Source organism: Struthio camelus, chromosome 6, assembly GCF_040807025.1.
Source record: "Struthio camelus isolate bStrCam1 chromosome 6, bStrCam1.hap1, whole genome shotgun sequence".
In the NCBI taxonomy this organism is placed as follows: domain Eukaryota; kingdom Metazoa; phylum Chordata; class Aves; order Struthioniformes; family Struthionidae; genus Struthio; species Struthio camelus.
Window position 1 is genome coordinate 20,316,535 of NC_090947.1, and position 21,998 is coordinate 20,338,532.

A 21,998-nucleotide genomic window follows, 5' to 3' on the forward strand; every position below is an offset into this window, starting at 1 on the left:
TTTAAGGCGCCTGAATTCAAACATCTGGACGTTAAGTGTGCACCAAGAAAAGTATTCCTGAATATACTTCATGGGTTAAATAGAGAGAAGCCAATAATCCACCTCAGCTTGGATGTTGATGCTAAACTAGAGGCAAGATGCCTCCTCTGACATGCTGTAGTTTAGGTACTTCAGAATTTTAAAATACCTGAAAAGACTATTTCCTTTTGCCTGATGGTGACACTCACTGTCCACCAGTACATTCTAATAAACAGAAAAAGCAGCAAATAATATGAATCACATGCTACACTAAGCATCATTGTCAAAAGAGCAATCCATGTGAAGGAAAAAAGTCCAGTTTTAGCTCTCTTTATACTAAGGACATCACAGAAGATTCAACTTCCACTTTTCAGTGTCAATAAGGATTGCAGAGCTATTATCTGGGACAGAGGTCAGACAAAGCAGTATTAAGATAACTTAAAGTCATTAATGGACAGAGGCAACATGTAGTTAACAATCCCTTTGCAAATTCTGGAACAAAGAAAGTGTGAATATTAAATTCATATTAATTTCATTTCTACAATGTCATGTCAAGTAAAAGTAATTAGTATTTGTATCAAGTGTCTGTCTTCCAGAATGAAGTTCATTTGGTTCGGTTTCAACAAGGAATTAACATCTGTGAAGGACCACAATGCTACATGTACATCTAGCATGGGGCAACATCTCCTAGACAGCATCCGCACGCTGACAAAGTAACAGTATACGGTCAGTGGTTTCAATTCAATTCCAGTTTTCAGAGACATCTGAGATATGATCCAGAGCATAAATCTGCAAAATCTGGCTTGTTGACAGAAGATATATCAAGCTTCTTCTGTCAAAAACAACTTTGCCCACCCTTCAGTTTTCCAGATACGGGTCTTCAGCAGTCACCACAGTGAGGTCTACAGCTTCCATTTAGTAAAATTTAAAATCCATTGAAGTCTACAGCTTCCATTTAGTAAAATTTAAAATCCATAAACAGTCGTAGCATTAGAAAATACTCTGAACTGTTATGTGGTACTTCCAGAGTTGTCTGCCGCAACAGCAGACCGCTGATTCTCCTGCTCAGACACAAACTTTCTTACTTTCATACCTGTCTATTCCAAGTCACATTAATGGCTGGTATTAAAATCCATACAAGTTTCATGAAAATGAAAGGAAAAGTGAAGCTCGCACATTCTAAAATGCTTAGTGCAATACCAGATCAAAAAAGCATTCAGTTTGGTTTCTGGTTTTCAAGTACTTACATACACTATGCATTCATATTTCATTGAAGAGAAACAGTTCTAACTTCAGTTTGCCTCAATTTATAGAAAGACAAAGATGTGGGCATCTTGTAGTCCAACTTAAACTATCATTTAAAACAATTTTCTCCCCTCATAACAGCTGGGCTAGTTAATTATTCAAAGTCAACTCTTTTAGCTCCTTTCAAACACCTTCAGCTGCAATGTGACATGATTAGGTAAAGCACAAAGTTTAACACATTAGTAATAGACCCTATATGTAAGGCAAAGATGATCAGCTAAGTTTTACTATTTCAATAAATGCTTAATAGGTATCTTAGTTGTTCTGAGACACTCAGCTTTGAATTCAGATAGCGCACTTTTTCACCTTGCCTTATTTCCCCTACATACTAATGGCCACAGAAGCTATCTGGCTGGGCCATTCAAAACACATTAGCAGATAGTGGTCTATTTTCTGACTTGATACTTACTTACCTATCCAGCAGACAAAAGCATGATAGTAAGAGCCAGCTGCATTTCTTCCCCACCCCCAAACCAGATAGAAGTCAAAACTGCAGGCTACTGAGTCACAGTGAGTTCAAATGAGGGCCTTAGTCAGTATTGTACTCTTTGGATTTCACTTGCACAGAGAGGCCCAAACAATAAAGTAGCTTCCTTCAGTGTGTAACTACCACTCTTGTAACCAAAAAAACCCCACTCACTTTGTAGCCAGAAAGAGTGAGAAGCAGCACACAATTGAACCACCACTGAATGTTTACAGAGAAGAGCCAGAATTCAGGCCTTACTCTCAGGTTGAAGGAATTAAAGCTCCATGGGAGCTCAGAGACAGTAGAGCCTTACATTAAGGACACAGAGCCATGGCTGAAGCATCTCTACCATGCAACCACAAAATAGATTTTACAAGAACTCCTTCCAAACAGAAAGCTGGAAACTGAAAATTGACACTATGAATTAGAAAAACTTCATTTCCAGAATGCCAGAAAGCTGTGAACTTCATATTCTCAAGATGTTATCTACACAAAATCTAGCCTTTGGTAACTTAAGCTTTCCCAAGTTGAGTTACAATCTTTGGTCATCCCAGCCTTCACTGTTCAAGTATTTGTTAGTCTGAAAAAAAAGTGAAATTTATAACAACCTCCCTCTAGGCTTCCACTTAACCTTGGATATTACTTCTTATCATACAATAGAAGTTTCTATACAGAAGAATAGTAGCTTCCCCTGACTTCTACTTAGGTAAAGCTACTAGGACAAGGCTTAACAGCATATATGTTTAATTAAACAAATACACAGGCTATATGAAGTGGCATAGGGCTAACATTAGCCAAATACCATTTGAACTAAAGGAGAACTAATTTAGTCACACATGGTCCAGGTACCATGATCACAGAACAGCTGAGGTTGGAAGGGACCTCTGGACATTATCTAGTCCAACCCCCCTGCTCAAGCAGGGTCACCTAGAGCACACTGCACAAGATCACATCCAGGCAGCTTTTGAATATCTCCAAGGAAGGAGACTCTACCACCTCCCTGGGCAATCTCTTCCAGTACTCAGTCACCCTCACAGTAAAAAAAGTTTTTCCTTATGTTCAGATGGCACTTCCTGTGCTTCAGTTTGTCTGCTGCCTCTCGTCCTGTCACTGGGCACCATGGAGAAGAGTCTGGCCTCATCCTCTCAACACCCTCCCTTCAGACACTTACATTCTGATACACACATTGATAAGATTCCCCCTCAGTCTTCTCGTCTGCAGGCGGAACAGGCCCAGCTCCCTCAGCCTTTCCTCATAGGAGAGATGCTCTAGTCCCTTAATAGCCCCTTAGTAGCCCTTCGCTGGACTCGCTCCAGGAGTGCCATGTCTCTCTTGTACTGGGGAGCCCAGAACTGGACACAGCACTGCAGATGTGGCCTCCCCAGGGCTGAGGAGAGGGGGAGGATCACCTCCCTCGACCTGTTGTCGATGCTCTTCCTAATGCAGTCCAAGATACCATTGACCTTCTTGGCCCCAAGGGCACACTGCTGGCTCATGCTCAACTTGTTGTCCACCAGGACTCCCAGGTCCTTCTCTGCAGAGCTACTTTCCAGCAGGTCGGCCCCCAGCCTGTACTGGTGCCTGGGGTTATTCCTCCCCAGGTGCAGGACCCTGCACTTCCCTTTACTGAACTTTGAGGTTCTCTGCCCACCAGCACAGCCCTCTGGTGTATCAGCCACTCCTCCCAGTTTAGTACCATCAGCAACCTTGCTGAGGGTGCCCTCTGTGCCTTCGTCCAGGTCACTGATGAATAAGTTAAACACGGGACCCAGTAAATAATACTTCTCTCTCTTCTTTATTCTTGCAACAAGCACAGAAACATTCTCCAGTGATCATCTTAAAGTATTTGTAGGCTGTTTTTAATTTCAACGATTTTCCTCTTAGAAGGGCTACATACCATTTGTGAAGTGTCCAAGGAGACAATTGTTCTTTTCTCTTCCTCAGGACATTCAAGAGCACTAGAGACACTCGTCCCTCCTGAAAACATGGGAAATGCATTGTTCAGTAAAAGTTACCTAAGAATTTTACGTGCACCCCTCCTATTCTTTCTACTTCCTTTCTCATACTGAGCTTATTAAAGAAAGACCACTGAAATCAGCTATTTATCTGAGGCTAATTATCAGTGCTTTAAGGCTGTCCCTGTTCTCAAGTTGAGTCTCACAAAATCAAGGCAACATTGAAGCTGACTGAGTGCTTTCACAGCACTTGATAACAAAACCCATTAACGAAACCACCTCAGTTGCTCACAGTAAAGTCCAGAATAGAATTTTAAAATAGGAGAGGATGGGCAACGTCAAAGCCATCCAAGAAACAGTTGTTTCTATATACCGTATGACAGAAATACACAGATACCATGTTTTTATCTGGAAAGTTGACTGAAGAAATCTACTTAATATAAGAATGCAATACTTATCTTTAATCAAGTATGAAACTGAAAGGGTTTAACCACAGATAGATGAATAAAAACAAATGGGTAACCTCTTTGGAGTTTTCTAATGCATCTTTAATGTATTACAGAACAACCTCTAAGAAACCTCTGGCTTCTCAAAGACTACAAAAGTTGTAAAGGGAAAAAAAGACTGGAATACTAAAAATAACCACAGTAAGCAACCATAAGAATTCCTCTCAAGCAGCTGCAAGTGCAGAGACAGTGACAGCTAAAATACAAACACCCCACGAACAACATCACCAGTCACCTTTGTTTCCCATGATAGGAAAGGAAATATTTTCCTTAAATACCCCTCATCTCCCAAAGTAATAACTTTGGGAAGTAAACTGTAATTAAACGTTACAGACTTGGACAAAATCTGAAGATCTTCCTGTATCCTGTCAGTGATCAAGAGCTAGTTAAAACTTCTGCTTTTTACTGTACTCACTTACTGGTACCAAAGGTATTTTGTAGTGGTCATATACAGCTCTCCAAATGCATCTGACATTTGGATGACAGTATTTTAAGGAGGTACAATACCAGGCTAATGCAGCTGGTTTCTGGGGTTCTTACTGTCAAATAATAAGCATCCTTGCTACAGTCCGCACCGTCTATATTCTTACAGCATAAGCAGGTATGAAATAAAACATGCATAGACTTATCCCACAAACAAGTTAGTGAGAGAAAGCTTCTCAAAATGAGTTCATAAAAACTAACATCCCTTGTCCCCTGAGCTCTAAGTTAAAACAAGATAGCTCACCCCCTCAACCTCAGCAGGCTTAGAGGGACAAATTCCACTATTAAAGTCCTTTAGAAGTCTTCTAGACTGAGAAGGGCTCAGATTATTCAACCAAAGAAATAGCCTATGAAAATAGGAACCTTTCCTGCAAAACCCTTACCAGAGGAACCTCTGCTCTAAACTCTCATGTCCAGCAGTCTGAAAGCAAATTAAAATTATGGTTAATGATTCTGCAGAATGGTGCCCAACCATTCTATCCTCCCTGGACCTATGAGCTTCAATGGTACACAGCACTCCAACAATTAACCAACTAATTTACCTTACTTGTGCTCTGTGCTCACAAGCATAAGCATCCAAACACACAAGACCCCTAACAAACATTTGAATCTCACGTTCACTATTTCCTAGAAGGCTTCCAAGGTACAGAGCTACAGAGATATTTCAACCTCAGTCACTGCTCTTACACATGCAACGTTGAAGCTGTTTAATTGACTTCTACTAAACTGAACATAGCAGCTCTTAATACAGCAAGATCACTCAAAGTTCACTTAAAATACCATTAACAGCTCTAATTTTTGAATTAGAGGCACAATTCGTTACCACTACACATCATAATTGATTTCAAGTACATTAGCTAGTGACATTAAGACGACTGAGATTTGATAATACTTACCACCAAATGGTATTATACAGACACTGTGCTTACAGGCTAACTCCACAATTTTAACTACATCTTCATGGCAGACTAAAAAAAAAATCCAAACAGTTATAAACAGGATTTTTGCCTATTATTTTTGTTCAAATACAGCAGTATGAATAAGCAGGAGCCTTTCAGACATCAGCAAGGAAGACATTTCAGAGAAAGTTAGGTAACAAATACAAGGCAGGCTCAAAAGTATCAGAGCTCCAGACTGAAGTTCAGACCCGAAATAATTCTGCTTTTAAAAAACCTAACTCTTGGTTTCTTGCTCTGCTCATGGATTGAGACTTCCTGGGAATTGTCGGGGCAAAACAGGCTAGCAAACATTTCAAAGTATTTGGGAGAATAAATTTAAGCTGAAAGCTTCTTTAATTTAAAATAAATTGGGCAATCTACCTTAAGTGAGAAAAGTCTCTTCTGAGAACTGAACACCACATCTTTTTCATCCTGGCTCACATTCAATTTCAAAATTAAAGTTGCTGGTCATATTTACTTTTTTAGAATGCATTCTGTATCTGGTCAGAGGGAAGCAAAAATGCTCATGCACAGGCAAGGAAAAGAAGGAGCACCAAAAAAGATGCGATTAGATACAGTACCTACTGAGTTTGTGCAAACAGCAGAGAATGAACAGGGCTGAATAAACAGGCATAGGAACCCTGGCTACTTTGCTCTTGCCATACAGAGCAATTTTAAACCAAGGTAGTGAACCATTCTATTTTAGTTGCTTTTGGAGGTGCATAAAATAAAGCTGTGAGAAATGCTGTTCATAGTCACCAGCGCTGACATGTCAGTACTTGTACTCAACTAATCAGATACGTTTTATAGCATCTCTGCTTTTTTGGTTCCCATATATGAATTTTTTCTAAATAAAATAAGCAAGACTGAGCTAAGACTAAGTTCTTATCAGGAATCTTGGGATTTCTAATACAGCGCAATTATCAAAGTATTAGAGAAAATTTAAAAACTAAAGTAAAAAGGCTGGATTCATATAGCTTAAATAGAAATTAACAAGTACTCTTAGATCAAGTGACTATTAGAGCACGGCATAAGGAAAAAAGTTCCCAGGGACCAGAGAACTGTGACCTAGCAAGTAACTTTATTTGCACACTCATACAAGTTATTCTGTATCACTCTAAGTACTCATATCCTTCCAATAGACAGAAGTAAGCATACTCTGTTACATACCGTTATCCAAAACGACATTACTGAATACACTGTTGAAGGTGCATCTAGCCTGCACTCAATTTGCACTGCCACTTCTACAAAGGATAACTGACTTGATAAGGGTTCTCGTAAGAGTTACAGGTGTCATGCTCTTGTTTTTTGAAGTAAGACAGTACATGTCACAGAACCAAGTTATTCAACACGAGCACTTCACCACCCATCTACTATCATGTATTCCATTAAAAACAAGATTTAGATCGCTTTTTAAACAACTACTCCTAGGGCACTAACTACAGTGATTTTGAATTTGTTTAAGTGTTGAATTCAGCTGTCCACAAAAACTTCATTGACTACATTTAACAATGAATTTGACTACCTCATAGTGATATGAAGTGATGGGATTTCCCAGGCACAACCTGTAATCTAATTAAGTGATCATGGTTACCACTCATGAAAAAGCTCCTTCACTTCTGTTTTAACAAACATGAGTGAAATCAATGAATGAAGAGAGCTTCCCCTTGACAAGAAAGCACAGTTTAGGAAACATCGTCCTCCCAGATGCAAAGGTAAAAGAAAAACGAAAGCTTACCAGGCCAGACAACTATATCAGGAATTCGCCTAAAAATTCCTTCCCTGAGTGCAAATATCTCATGTAGGCAGTGACCTGAAATACAAACAAGTTAGCAAGTTAGAACAGGAAGCATCTAAAGCACACAGTTACATAAATGAAGTTCTCTTACCATGAGCTCTGAATACCCTATCTTCTGCATCTTGTGAATATGAGATTTTAGTGGCTCTAAGATCCTGAAGGAATTCTTCATTTACAACAGATGGAGGTACATCATTAACATTTAAGGATGCCTACAAAACAAGAAGTTCATTAAAGGCAGGCTTATTCTTGCAGCATTTCTGTTCTATAAAAGAATAAGACTGAGTTACCACTAACTGAGGAACTACCAAAGCTTAACTACTTAAAATGTAACATTAGAAACACTGAAGTTATCAAGCATAGATCCTATTTGTCCTACCATGCACTCAACTGACTAGACACAGGAAAACTAGGCTGGAAACAGGAAGCTTTCTTTCAGTAGCACATTCTGACCCTTTTCCCTTCAGATAAGTTTGGGGAAATATATTAGCTTGCAAGTACATGCTGAACAAAATACTTGCATTTTGAAGACTTCCCAAGACTCAGGAAAAACAGGGCCTGAACAGAACCTAAAGATCTTCCTACTGACAAGAGATAATAACTAAAAGTTAATTTTTTTTTGTTAAATGGTAGGAGGAAACAATATTCAAAGAAACACATGCTTAAGCTTTTCGCAAATTGCGGATCTACTTCTGTTTCTGCCAAACCACTTCCCTTCCTTCTGTCATGAGCCGGAAGCTAAATCCTTCTCAGATCAAACTCTAATCAGAAACCAGAAGCAAGGCAAAAATATACCTAAGTTGGAGTGATCTAACATAACAGGCACACTTTAAGCAGATCTCACACATTAGAAAGACTACACAAAATACAAGTGCAGTCATCAACATGCAGGTGTTTCCAGAAGCCTCTAGCTAGTCCTGATCAGCTCTTTGGGAAAACAGTTTTGGACATCTTCAGAGAAACTACACTGGACTTTTTGCCCTACCAGCAGCACTTAAATCAGGGATGTACAAATCCAGAGGGGTATCCCTGTGTTTTAAGTTTTCTAAACAATCCATTCTTCCATATGCCTACTTAGCAGGAAGAATGTTTCACATCCTATTCTTATGGCTTCCCAAGATTCAGACTGAGGCACTTAATTCTTCTTTTCTGGACTCTGCTTTAGATAAAGTAGAAAAATGAAATTCAGGTGTAAAGCTTTTGAATTCTTAAAATCCATCTGAAGACACTTTATACGCACCAGCTCCTAAAAATAAAGTTCTCTGTGGATATTAAGTGTAGTTGTACTTTGAAGACTCAGAAAAGTATCTTTTTTAATGTAATGAACAGAGGAAGTTCCAGGTTCGTTTAAGCTTTTCCATGGGTTACTTCTCTAAAGAAAGGCCTATTACATATGGCCTCTAATTAAGGAGTTTAATTGAATATAAAGTTTTAGTCTTATCCCTTGAAAACCTCAACTTTCTAATTCACTTCTATCTGGAAAAAAGTGACCGCCATCTTTCCAATTATCTAAGTCCCCCAAGTTCAAGGACAGGAAAATTTTCAATTCTCCAATATCACATTTATTTTAAACATACCCCTAAAAAAATTAAGTTATGCAAAATTAACTGAAACATACTGCCGGTCTTTTGGAATTTCAACATGAAGTCACTAGTAGTAAGTTAAGTGACATCAGCTTCAACTCAAAAGGAAGAACATTCTTACCATTTTGTTATAAAGTCAACAGGAAAGACTGTATGTGCTGCCAAATGAGCTTGCTTACAACTTCACTGCCAAACATTTTGTACAAAATAATCTACATTAAAAAAGCTATTTCTTTGATTAAGATTAGCCTATGTTTATTAACAAGTAAAAACTAAGTTCACTCTTCTTTCGCTTCTTAAGTTTCAATCTTCTAGAAAAAAGTGCATCCACCCATCCAAATTTCCTTTCCTGGAAGGAAGTTTTTCACATGTCTTTGCTCTACACAGCCTCCAGAACAGCCTATGCTTTCTGCTGACATGTAATGGGTGGCTTGTTAAGATAAAACACAGTACAGCACCAGTTATCAAACTAGTAGTAAGGAAAACAGATTAATAGTCTCTTATCTGCCACCATTGCAGCACTCTATTCTGAACTGGCTGGATCTCAAGAGTAAGAGACCTGCAAGAAGAAAGATTTTACCTTCAATAGGTAAGTTTTTAGGTAATTAGTAGACCCATGATGATGCAGCTTGCCTAACAGTGCCCATTAGAAGAAAAAATGTAAGGTAACATCAAGATTTTAAAAAGTACTTACAGATTATTCATTGAGGAACATCTACACGAGATAGGTTTATTAGCAGATGATCACGTCCCATACGGAAACTGTAAAACAGCCACTTGGCTACCTTTGAGCTTCCAAGTTTTGTGAGCTAAATATCAGTTACAAACCTAGCCTTAACACTAATTTCACTTGTTGACGGGGATATGTGCTGTTTTGACTTGCTTTTGAACGATGATGTTATACTTCTTGAAATACAGTGTTAGACATCTGAGAAAGGAATTTGTTTGTTTTCCAAAAAAGGCTTTTCCCTCCAACATAATCACTGTTACTTACAGACACAGAAGTCAGATCAAGTGTTGTGGTTCAGGTGAGAAGCACATTGCTACCAAGAGATGATGACTTTATGAGCCTATCACAACAAGCATAGAGCAAGTCAGGATCAGATTTCCCGTGTACTGTTTCAATACTTCGTCTCTAAGCTTGATTCTGTGACATTTTCTAGGAAAGTATGTTCAGTCTGAATAGACTCATCCATTTGATGAAGTTAATTTGCCTAAGGAAAGCATTTTCAACAAGTGAAGTCTTAGAGGAAAAAAGGGAAACCTGTGGCAACACTGCAAGTACAGGCTCACAAGGAGACTGATCCCAGGTGACAGGACCTCTGAAAGATTGATAATTTCTCAACTTTGTGCTTTCTGCAACAAAGTTATTGTAGAAAGCAGTAAGTTTTCACTTGTGAGATCTAAGAATGTTAACAGAACTGTCCACAATGGTGCTGAAGAAAGTTCTAGTAAGAAAGCCACTCAAAGAATTAGACAGGACATCTTCCCCTTTTCTTCCCTGGAACTGCTCCTAATGCACATTCACACCGTGCTGTTGCTAACCTAAAAGAGCACTGCTCCAAGGGAAACTGGGGCAACTTGAGAAACACTATCAAACAAATAGCTATCAAATGAATAGAAATCTTTAAAGTGCTGTTAAAAATCCCTGCTAGCTGTGCTTACACGTTAAACTTTAATTTCTCAAGGATTTGTGTAGACAGAATCATTTATATCATTTCAAGTTGAACATCAGATGCTTAAAGAGCTTGATTCCCCACATAAGGGGACAGTCTACTCAAAACTAGAACTATTCCTTGCATATAGCTTTAAGTACCTTGATTCTGCTTCTCCTGTAAGGTTTTTTATCCTTTAGTTTTTCATCTTTAGGCTGAAAAATTAATAACCATCTATAACAATGTCAGATGAAAACATATTTTTATTCCTGTGGGACTGAGCTATTTCAATAGGATTCATATACAAAGGTTGGAGATGAAGCCTACTTGAGCCAAGCCCAAACTGCTTCTGTTGATGAGTCCTTTCTAGTCTGAAGAGGGGAGAAAAGTCAAGCAGCCTTGAACATCAAGGAAGCAGGAACGTTTACTGCTTGCTAATGATAACAGGAAAGTGGCATACACTAGGGAAACCTCCAGTCTTACAGAACAGAGGCAGAAAGAGAAGCTAGAAAGACTAATGGACCAAGAAGCGCCGTTCCAACTGCTGTTCCTATACCTGAGTGCCTTTATGCCCTGATGATAGTAGATAGTAAAAAGCAACATAGCATGACAACCTGAAATATAAACTAGAAACTATCACCGAGACATTAGAACAGAAGACCCATGGTAATAGTTGGGAATTTCTGTAAGTCCAGAACAGACTAAAGACTCCAAAGGGGTCTTCTATTCTATGTCAAGGTTGCAACAAAATTCAGATTACAAGAGCATCAGAACTAGGCGTGCATTACATAACAGGGAAGCACTCACATTGCTGGCGGAGGTCCTGAGGAGCTGATTTGCAGTATGCGCTGTAGAAACAGGATAATATTTGAGGAACTTCCCTTATCCTCTGAATACACTTTCTACATTTTCTCTATCCATAAAAAGGGGAACAACTGCTCTCAGGGCCATTGGTCACAAAGTGAAAGCAATTTTGCTGTGAGCAGAAGCCACTGAAAGCCTATCTTGGTCAAGGAAGATGCTCAAACGAAGACAGATTTTTTTCCAAATGCATTGGCCTGCAAGTTGCAACAGATGAAAGCAGGGCTTGGTAAGCAGAAGCCTGAAGAAACGTTCAGGTTTTCAGGTCCTAAGAGAATACCTGCTTCAGAGAAAACGCAATCTTGAGCTAACTGAAGAAGCTTTCCCAAAGCAGGGTCACTTCACAGTATGAGCATAGCCTGCTTCCAACACTGCTAAGCTGCTATCTAGTCAGGGACCTGCAGCTTCAAAGGAATCCTTAGAGTAAAGAGAACTCGGATAACATTAAATGCACTGAAAACACTGCATAGTTTAGTTCCACTGTATCTTCTTTGTTCTCCCAAAGAGCCATTAAGTTATCATACATAACTCCTCCTAGGCTAACAGCTTCAGTGAAGTGGGGAAACAACCTACCACTACGGACAAAAATAAGGAGGCTTATTGCAATTAAAGTATTACCAGCTAACCGAGAACAAGTTTTGCTAAAGTCACTGAAGACTTCCTGTAGTAGTTCTATAACAAATAGCAGCTCTTTAAAGTGTTACTACACTGTTTAAGTCAGCCAAATGTAAGGCCATCTGACAACTTCTGAATCATCTTTAACAGATACTGGTCTTGAGCATCACTAAGACTACTGTTCAAAGGAACTGAATTTTTCAGCTATTTACTTACTCTAGAGGTAGATTTGTGCTCCAGACTTGCTCCAAAGGTTTTTTCTATCCATTCCTTAAAAGTTGGCAATACCATACCACCTAACCTGTACCTGAAAAGTCAATATTACATATGGTCATTTTAAATTAAAACAATGCACGTCAGATACACTACTTTTGATTCTGCATAACCACAAATATTAAGTTTTAATGAAATGCTTTTATCTGCAAGGCCTATATATTCAGCTTTCATGGAACTGCACACTTCATAATATTCAAGTATTCTTTACTTAACATAGAAAATCATATCAATTGTTAACTTTCACTTTAAGATCTTTGGGAATTATAGCACTTTTAAGAACTCCCAACACTACCATCTTCTCTTCATTTTTAAAAAACGTCTCTCCCTTTCAGTAAGGTAGGAGACTGACAATTTTCATGCCAGCTACTGGTAAAGAGTGGGTATGCAAGGACACACTGCAGTGTAAACAAAAGCCATCTTAGACACGCACAAATCCTGCTTTCAGCACAACTTGCATGTTGTCAGGAAAAACAGTATTAAGTCTCTCCCTCAAACTCAGAATCCATCAAGTGATGCGAAAGTATGTCCATCTGAGACTCAGAGAAGGAGTAGTTGCAATATTTGTTTGGTGTTTGAACTGAAAAGGAGGATTTTTTGTAGGGAGTACTGCAGAGGTTATCTGCAGCAAGTTCTAGTCAACTAGAGTGATTAACACTCAAGAAAAGCATCACATCATCATTACAATAGCAAAGCATTTGATGGAATTTGAAGACGTGAGACCTGAAAGCTCAGACCCAATCCAAAAACAAAGACATTCTGCAGGAATGTCATCAGCAATTCTGCACCAGAATTCCTAGAACTGGTTGCTTTTCTACATTTTTCTAATCTAAGCAACTTGATCTCCTCATTAAATATTTCAAGGAAAAGCTAGCCGTCTTGGTGAGCACAACACTAACACAAAACAAAAAAAATCAATACTTCCCAGGCTGTACAGCCCTCTGTACTATCTGAACACCACAGAAGATGAAGAAATCATGTACTGTCCCAGCAGAAACAGCTTTATGGCATGGGGAGTCCAAGGTCAAACCCCTGAAGGGGATCATGGAAATTCAAAAGTATTTCACTTCTTTGACAAGAGCTTATCTAACATGACAGATGTGAATGAGAATTTACTTTGAATCAGCTGCACAGACAAGGGACAGATGAGCTGTTGATGGCCATGCATACTGCATGCAGAACAAGTGAGCCTGGGGACACACTGCTGAGGTAGAAATTGTTGCTAATAATTATACATACACACTGCGCATGTTTAGGTATGTACAAACATCCTCCAAGGAGAAAAGAACAAGGACTTTCTTTAGTATTAAGAACTTTCAGCAGTTGAGAATCCTTACTACAGCTTGCACCTGGATCAATGCATTAGGCCTGACTGGCGTTCTTCAAGATTTTTTTATTCACTGTTAACCCAGTTACAACACTGCCCTTCACAACTGTGGCAAACTCCACAATTAAGTCAGCTACTATGCAGAAAGATCAATTCCTTTGTTTCCTCATCTCCTAGTTCTCTTTTTGGAGAAAAAATCCTGCATCTCCCCATGCCATTCCTAGTTAAAAAAGGCTACAATCTTATCTCTCAACTCAGCTAGACTCTTCAATTTGAAAGATAGCATCCAGTCACTCCTCCTGTGGCAGCCGTTTCTGCATCATACCTATATGGAACTGTTAAATGAATTCTGTGGAAAGGAAAGTGCACTACGCAATAAAAGGTCAATGTATTTGCATTGGAAGTCTGTAACAAAGATAGAGATCCTCAGGTTAGCTTGGTGTGTTCCTTCTCCTGGTATTGCCCACTTACTGTTCAGTAAGGGTAATCTTCACCACTTATTCAGAGGACAAACTAGAACTACCACAAGTCCACCAAGTTTAACTCAAGACCCAGCAGTGAGTCGGCAATGCATTGCCCAGAACGCAACTTCATATGGTTACCTCTCCAGTAACAAGCTTTGTGCATATGCAGATAGTGCAAGGAACCCTCTACTTTGGGAGTATAGGTTTAGTTCCTCACACTAAGCGTATTCTACTCTCAGTGAGATGATAGAGTCTATAGCAAAAAGGTTGTCTGACACACAGATATGCATGGCCTGCTGGGAAAGTCAGCATGGCTTCTAGAAAGGGAAGGCTTGTTTCACTAACCCTCAGAGTTCTATGAAGATATAAAAGCAAAGTGAATAAAGGGGATACAATGAACAAACATTCGTATTTCCACAAAGGTTCCACCCCAAAGATTATCAAAGAAAGTATGCTGCTACAGAACTGAAGGAAAGGTTCTCCTACTGACTAAAAGATTGTTAAAACAGAAAGCAAAGGGCAGGGATTATTGATCCCTACTCAAGACAGGCTCAGCAATGCAGGTCCCCACTCAGCAATACCGGGACCAGTTTCTTTAAAATCTTCACCAGTGATCTGGAATGAAGAGCAGAATCTCCAAACAGGTGGAGATTAAGTTATTTTGGATAGACACATACCACACTGATAGCACAGAACAAGAACCTTAAAAAAACTAAATGTGCAGGTAAATGAAGACAGCAAATAAGCTTTGATGTAGATAATTGCAAGAGCAAAAAAATTTAAGTGGTATATGCATATTCTGCTGAACTCAGATTGGTAGTTAATCCAGTAAAAATCTTGGCATCACTAACAATTCTTCGAAATCACTGATAACATACAAGAGCAGCCAGTGTTAGGCATCATCAGGAACGGTTTGAGGAGCAAGACAGAGGATGTCTTTTTGCTGCTGTATAGAACCTTCACTCATCTACATCTTGAGTAGTGTGTGCAGTTCCTGCCCCTGTATCAAGAAAGATGTAGTAGTGTCAGAGAAGGCTCACAAAACAGCAACTAAAAGATCAAGGTGACAGAGCCTTGCAAGGAGAGACTGAAGGACCCAGGACTCTTCCGTATGGTCAGAAGGCTGAGGGGATATGACTGAGTCTTGCATAATCAAGAAGGCAGCAGGTAAGTTGAACAAAGAACTGTTGTTCGCCTAATCCTGCAACACAAGAAATAAGGGGCACTCCCTTTAACACAAAATTACTTTACACAGCAGCAGTGACCTGCTGGAAGGTGCTGCCACAGGATGCTATAGAGGCAGACAGTATCAGTAGACTCAAAGGGTATTAGGCAAGTTTATGGACGTTATATCTGTAAATGGATACTAAAACTACTAGGCCTCTCCAGCACAACCTTTCTGCATGCTGAAGGACTACAAAGGTAATTGGTCACAAAGAAGTCAGGCTCCCACTCTTTTCAAACAGCCTCTCCTACCACTGAGAGGGACTACTGCATAGAAGCTAAACTGGTGTGGCCCAAAAGGGCCCTTCTCATTTTATCCACCACTTAGAGAATGTGGATGGGGAAGAGCAGCACCATTCTCTCCCCATTCTGGAGAACGGACTGAGAACTGTTTGACTTTAGTCAGACAAGCAGCAGCTGCAATGGTTATTTCTCAAAGGAAGTCCAACCCTTCTATGCCCTGTACAGAAGCTTTCTACATAGCATAACCTACCCCAGATGAACAACTAAAGAAATACCAGATGAAAGAACGAGATGTCACTCAAAGTGACAAGAGCCAAAGTCCAGGCAAAAAAAAATCTCTTCCATGCAATCCTAAAGAGGAAACTATGGAAACAATGACCTATTCTTATTCTGATTTTGTTACTGTGGCACGTCTGCATCCTCAAACTCTATCTGCCCTCAGCTTTGTGAGCTATAGCTATGAAAGTAGCTCTGAATACTTTTTGCCATTTTCCAATTCTTCCTAATTCCTTTCAGTGGAAGGACCAAAGCAAAGAAATAAGGACAAGGGATACGCTTGGATAAAATTCAGGCAAAGGCAACCAAAAAGTGAAGTCTCAAAACTTCAACCCAATCCCATAAGCAAGCAAGTTTTCATCAATAAATCTGCCTGGCTTCAAAGTCCTGTTTCTGCGGCCACCCAAAGCGGCAGACAGGTTATGGCTGAGCAGGTATACTTATTCAGAAGTTGTGCTTACGGCATGCTTTGATCATGCCTTTGGCACAAGCTTCTCACAAAAACAAACAACAAAAAAAACACATGGCAGCAGCTATGCTTACTAGTAGAAGACAAATCTGGAAGAACTTCAGTGTTCATAACTAGTCAGCAGTCTGGTGGCTAAAGCAACTGCTTAAGGAATCACCTGGAATAATTACTGGAAATCTTACAGAGGTGAAGAGAAGGTCCTATCTGAGGTTTTTTTAAAAAACCTCTAGAATAGCCTTTTCTCCAGAAAGGCTTCACAGATCCCATTAGTTCCAGGAAGAAAGCATAATTCTGACAGATGTCAATACGGAATATTGAATATTGAGATATCAGTATTGAAACGGTATGAAGGGCTGGTTTAAAGATGAACTTGTCAATATGATGTATAGAGGAAAGTTACTAGTTTCTTCCTAAATGTATTAGGACATATTCCAAGGCACCAGGATCTCTCTAAATAAGGAGGGCTGAAGTGCCTAAGCCAAGGTTTTGTATTTCAATCTGAGCCTGAAAATAAATTAGGATTAAAAAAAATACTCAGTTAGGTTTTTACTTGACTTCAGCTCAAACTACCTCACGCTAGTTTACACAAACTCACAAAACTAGAGGGAATTTTTCTGAAGGACAGCACACTAATAACCTTACTTCTCTTCCCCCCTTTTCTTTATATTTAAAAAGAGCATACTTATATTTTAAGATTAGGGACAAGACAGTAAGACTTCTTCCCATTCAGGCAGAAAGATGATGTCAAGTGGTAGACTTAAATCCTACTGGAAGAAAGTGAAGAGATCCTTTACTAGACTTAATCTTCCTGTTATTTATTCAAAGATGACATTTCTCAGAAAAATAAGTTTGCTGAACAAAGGGCTAGGAGGTAATATATCAGAAGAGTATGTTACCACCACAAAACATAGCAATTGTTATTTTTAAGCGCAGGGGATTGTGTAGCTCCTCACACAAAAGTTTTAAAAAATAAACTGAAAGTTAAATAGTAAAGCAACTTGTTGACGCTCGTGAGTCTCAAAACTGGCAGAATTGCACAGGATTGCCAAATATTACCTAAACTTTTAGGAGGCAGCGCAGATTCTCAGTCTGACCCTATTCTTCAAGGGAAATTTAATGCTCAGTGAATAAATGAAGTTATGGAGAAGACTGATTTTGTCTGTTTATAATACTTTTAATAAACCCTACCATAAGCTACATAGACTATTTCAGTACACATGTTAAAGATACACAGAGTTCAATAAACCCGTTAGATGCCAAATAACTTTATAATTTGTTCTGAGAGTAAATAAGGTGAAGAACTTCCTGTAACTAAAAAATGAGTTTAGATTTATTAGCTTTTCAAAAAATTACTCCATATACTTTATTCCACTTCAATGATACAAGTTTCCAATGTACCTTCTTCCTGTGAATTCTGCTTGACCCTTCTTATTGAAGATGAATTTGGAGTCATTGTATCCCCATCCATTCCACTTTAGAAGTTCTTGCCTTAAAGGGAGGAAAAAATACAAGTGAGAATGTTAACATACTGCAAGCCAAAAGTATCCCTACAATTTGCAGTTTTATGGATTTGAAAAAGCCAGTACTTCAAGAAAGCAAGAGCATATCACAAGCACATACCTTAAGACAGCACAAAAAAAAATCTTTATGCAGTCACAACTATTATTTTTTCAGATTGCACACATGACATCTTAATGTTTGAAAAGCACTGTTTTGCAAAACAAGAACCAGCTGAAAACAAGAACCGGCTGAAATCAGAGTATGGTGATATTTTCAAATCAGCAAAAAAAGGTGATGCTTGACAGATGCCCGTTTTGAGGTCTATACACAAATGCTAAAACACAGATAGGCAATAGCAGAATTTCAGAATGAAAGAGCAGGACATTAGCACAGTTATTCTCTGTCAAGAAATAAGCTCAATTGCAGTTTAATATAACATCAATACTGTAAATCCACTGCATTCTTAAAACATGAATGTAATGAGGCACTCTTAGGAAGTACATCAAACATCCAGATTAAAAATACATATTGGAAAGCAAATAAAAAGGGGCTGCAGGAATAATGTACCAAACAATCTGGATGTGATCTCAAAGTAATAACATCATAAGAAAGATTATGTACAAACTATGTAATTGCTAAAATACAAAATCGAAGTACTTCAATCACAACTACCTTAAAATAGAAAGTTTTAATTATGATAAAGTCATAAGAAGTCTATTACATCTTAAATATGTTTATGTTGTTATTATACATTAATCTAACTTTGCTTGAAAAATTACTCATTCATTTGTATTAGAAATGAAGTTCTAACTTAAAAACTGTGCTTTAATTAAAAAGGCATCTTCCAGAAGCTAAGGGCAAGTGATCTACCTCAACCCATTGTATACACAGTGAATGTAGCTCTTAATCTTTCAGTATATAGTCCAAGGGTAGAGACAAGGATCAATTGTGACCGTTTCAAAAAGATTTTGCAAATTTAAAGAAACAACTGCAATGAGTCAGTAATAAATTCAGCTTTACATATAAGATAACCAGGTGCTAATTGATTACTGAAGGCCTTTATAAAAATAAAAGTAACATAGGCTGCTGACATGACTGTGTTATAATTAAACAGACTCTGCTTAACCAGAGTTCATTTTCTTCAAACAGCCAGTACACAAGGTTTTAACTAATCAAATGGAACACACATGGATACCTATTCCATTGCAGTTTGAAACAGAAGTGTTTCATCAGGCACATTGTGTATATTGCTCCTCCATACTGAAGTGATTCTAAAGTTTCAGTCAAAATTAAACCGTTTAGCCAAACAGCGGTTAAGATATATAAGTCCCTCTATTCTGTTGCCTATTTCAATAGGACCAGTCTTCACACTTTTAATGTTCTCTCAGGAAAGGGCAAGGATCCACTCAAGTTCTATATCAAAGGAATGTCTTGTCATCACCTAGAACATGGCAATGAATTAAGAGGTAACAAGTGTTTGGATTTAAGCATATTATAAATGCCATATACACACACATAAGTATATTATATATATATAGTTCTATATTACTTATGCATTACATAATCTACAAAGATGTAAATGTTTTTATATACATTTTAAAACAAATTCCACACAGACACTAAGTGCTACACAGTTGAGCTACTCCTAGCTGAGAGCAGGCTGACATGGAACTGACCAGCTGAAGTGGTATTTGCTCAACTAAACCTCCTCCTCAAAATCCCCAGGGCTAGAGTCCTCCTCAAAGCAAGATTTCTCCCTCGGCTGACTAAACACAGTACTTCTATACACCTGACCTCTTTAGTCTGTTGAAACACAAAGTCAGGACAGACTTGATATTAATACAGCAAGTCTGTGGAAGGCTCAAGCAGCTTTGCCCTAATTTAGGGAGATTACGTCCTCTTGCAAGGCAGTGCCAAAGCAAGCTGTTAAAAGGGGTGCATGAAACAAAGGCTAGAGTAAGAAAAAACAAAGCCGCAGGCAATCGGACAGACCAAGAAGCAAAGGGCCAGGTTCTCTCTCAGATTCCAAAGGGACTAGTGACATCAGACAAATTGATTAAGTGCAACTTTGAAACTATCATTAGTCCTGATACCTGCACAGAAACCTCTCTCAACACTCAGGAGGAGATATTGTTAGTTAAGGCACCGAACTGACACCCAAATATGGGGTCCTTCTTCTAAACTGACTCTATTCCAGTAGCTTGCCTTTTTTTTTTTTTTTTAAAAGGCCTGCTTGCTTAGGCTCATGTTAAGGTACTCGGTGTTTTCATCAGAATTTAAAAAACCAGTAACAGCCAACCAAGGCTGAGATGTCATTATTTAATTTTTTCCCTGAAAACTCTTTAAGGTTGAACTATTTCTGAATGTAATAAGCATATAATGCTTTACTCTGAAAGACAATATGGCTCTTGTTATTGGAGTGATGAGCGTAATTAACTTAAAATCCAGTACGTAACAGTTTTAAGGTGTTTGCTAAAAAGGTGGGGGGGGGGGTTAGAACCAACTCTGATAACATCAAGTCAGGAGACCTTTGCTTCTGGCACCATGGGCAATATTGCATCTTGTGATAGGCAAACGAGCCATCAAAATGATTCAGTTGCATTTTATTTTATATTCAAAACTATCCCAAGAAAGTTGAAGGGTTTTTTTTAAACCTCTGATGCAGAGGAAAGTAGAAAACCACCAGGAGACACTCAAGTCCTCACTGACTGCTGAGGCAATATCATAATTATGTAATTCAGTCCAAAGCTGTAGCAGAACTTCTTGGAAGAGTGGATGGAAAAGCCTTCACAGTTTGTGGGATGTCAGGTATTTGTTTAGGTATTATTCAGATGAGGTGCAAGGTAAAAAGCCCTGCAAGATATAGGCCAGGGCACAATGCTGCTTCTCTGAGCCACTTCACCATCCCAACTCCCTCAAATAAGGAAAATACACCATAACACACCTCCTCTACATTTCCATGCTTTTCCAGCTTAAGTTTGGAAATTTAATTTGCAGTTTGCAAGCATACTAAGAAAGAGGTAACTGAGAAAAAAAAAATCATTCTCATCCGAAGTGTGTGCAATAATATTCCTACCCCTTTCTTCATTTTTATATTAACCTTTTGTAGCACTATTTGCTTCAATATCCTTCCTTAGCCCAAACTTTTCACACCACTACTCCAGTGCAGCACTCCTGTCCTCTGTGCAACGCCACTTGTATAATTATCACAACCGCTTGGCAGATTAGTATACCACCTTATGTTTACCCTGACTCTCAAATACAATTCAAGTTACAACTGAGTAAGCAGGGTAGCCTTCTGCATCTCCCAGTTTTTAATTCCTCAAAACCTCAGTGTTCAACTCTCATTCCAGAAGAGTACAAAGACTATAAAGAAATGCTGAGACCCATGCGTACGAGTATTGAATGTATCAAGCGCTGAATGAGAACAGGGAACTCAAACCACACGTTGATCTGCAACTGATCTGCACTGCCATTTTTCCTAGACTTGTACAGAGTTGACATCCTCTAACATCTCAGCATTCTGTGCTATGTCAAATGCAAAGTTCCCCCTGCAGCAATATCTTAATCTCTATCTTCATTTTTCAAAAGTCCAAACAGTTTCTTAAGCTCCTAGCTAAATAACAAAAAATATTTCCAGTATTATTCAGGGTATACCGACTGATCATCTCAAAACATGTTAACAAAGTTTCATGCCTCAGCCTGAAAAAATCGGAAATTCATTTTTTTAATTGATCGACGTGCTCATGTTAAACATAAGGATTATGTCTTGCTATGTTATAAAACATATCCTTACATTTTTCTTCCTACCATCCTTCCAAAGAGTATATACAGCAAGGTCAAGGATTCTCATCAGCACTTGGTATTGTTCTTGTTTTAAACTGTACGCTACTCGCTCTATATTCCACCTGAACTGTCTCATTTACAGATAGCTTTTCTATTCACTACCTTCATATTAATTGAAAAATCAATATAATTAACCTCTATTTCTCTTAGAGATGAAAGCAGGAATATTTTAGCCAGAAATACCAGAAGAAAA

The 21,998-nt window shown here is 38.6% G+C and overlaps 1 protein-coding gene across 5 annotated transcripts in view; it reads right to left on the reverse strand.

Annotated features, from left to right (window-relative positions):
• AGPS (alkylglycerone phosphate synthase) overlaps window positions 1-21,998 on the reverse strand; it is a 101,220-nt gene that overhangs the window by 35,271 nt on the left and 43,951 nt on the right. For all 5 annotated transcript variants that reach the window (XM_009672641.2, XM_009672648.2, XM_068948436.1 and 2 more), the window contains 6 exons: window positions 17,858-17,947; window positions 12,400-12,490; window positions 7,561-7,681; window positions 7,410-7,484; window positions 5,630-5,701; window positions 3,687-3,766 (listed from right to left, as the gene is read on the reverse strand). In XM_009672641.2, the coding sequence (XP_009670936.1) occupies window positions 3,687-3,766; window positions 5,630-5,701; window positions 7,410-7,484; window positions 7,561-7,681; window positions 12,400-12,474 (423 nt within the window). In that variant the 5' untranslated portion in view covers window positions 12,475-12,490; window positions 17,858-17,947. The remainder of the gene's footprint in view (window positions 1-3,686; window positions 3,767-5,629; window positions 5,702-7,409; window positions 7,485-7,560; window positions 7,682-12,399; window positions 12,491-17,857; window positions 17,948-21,998) is intronic.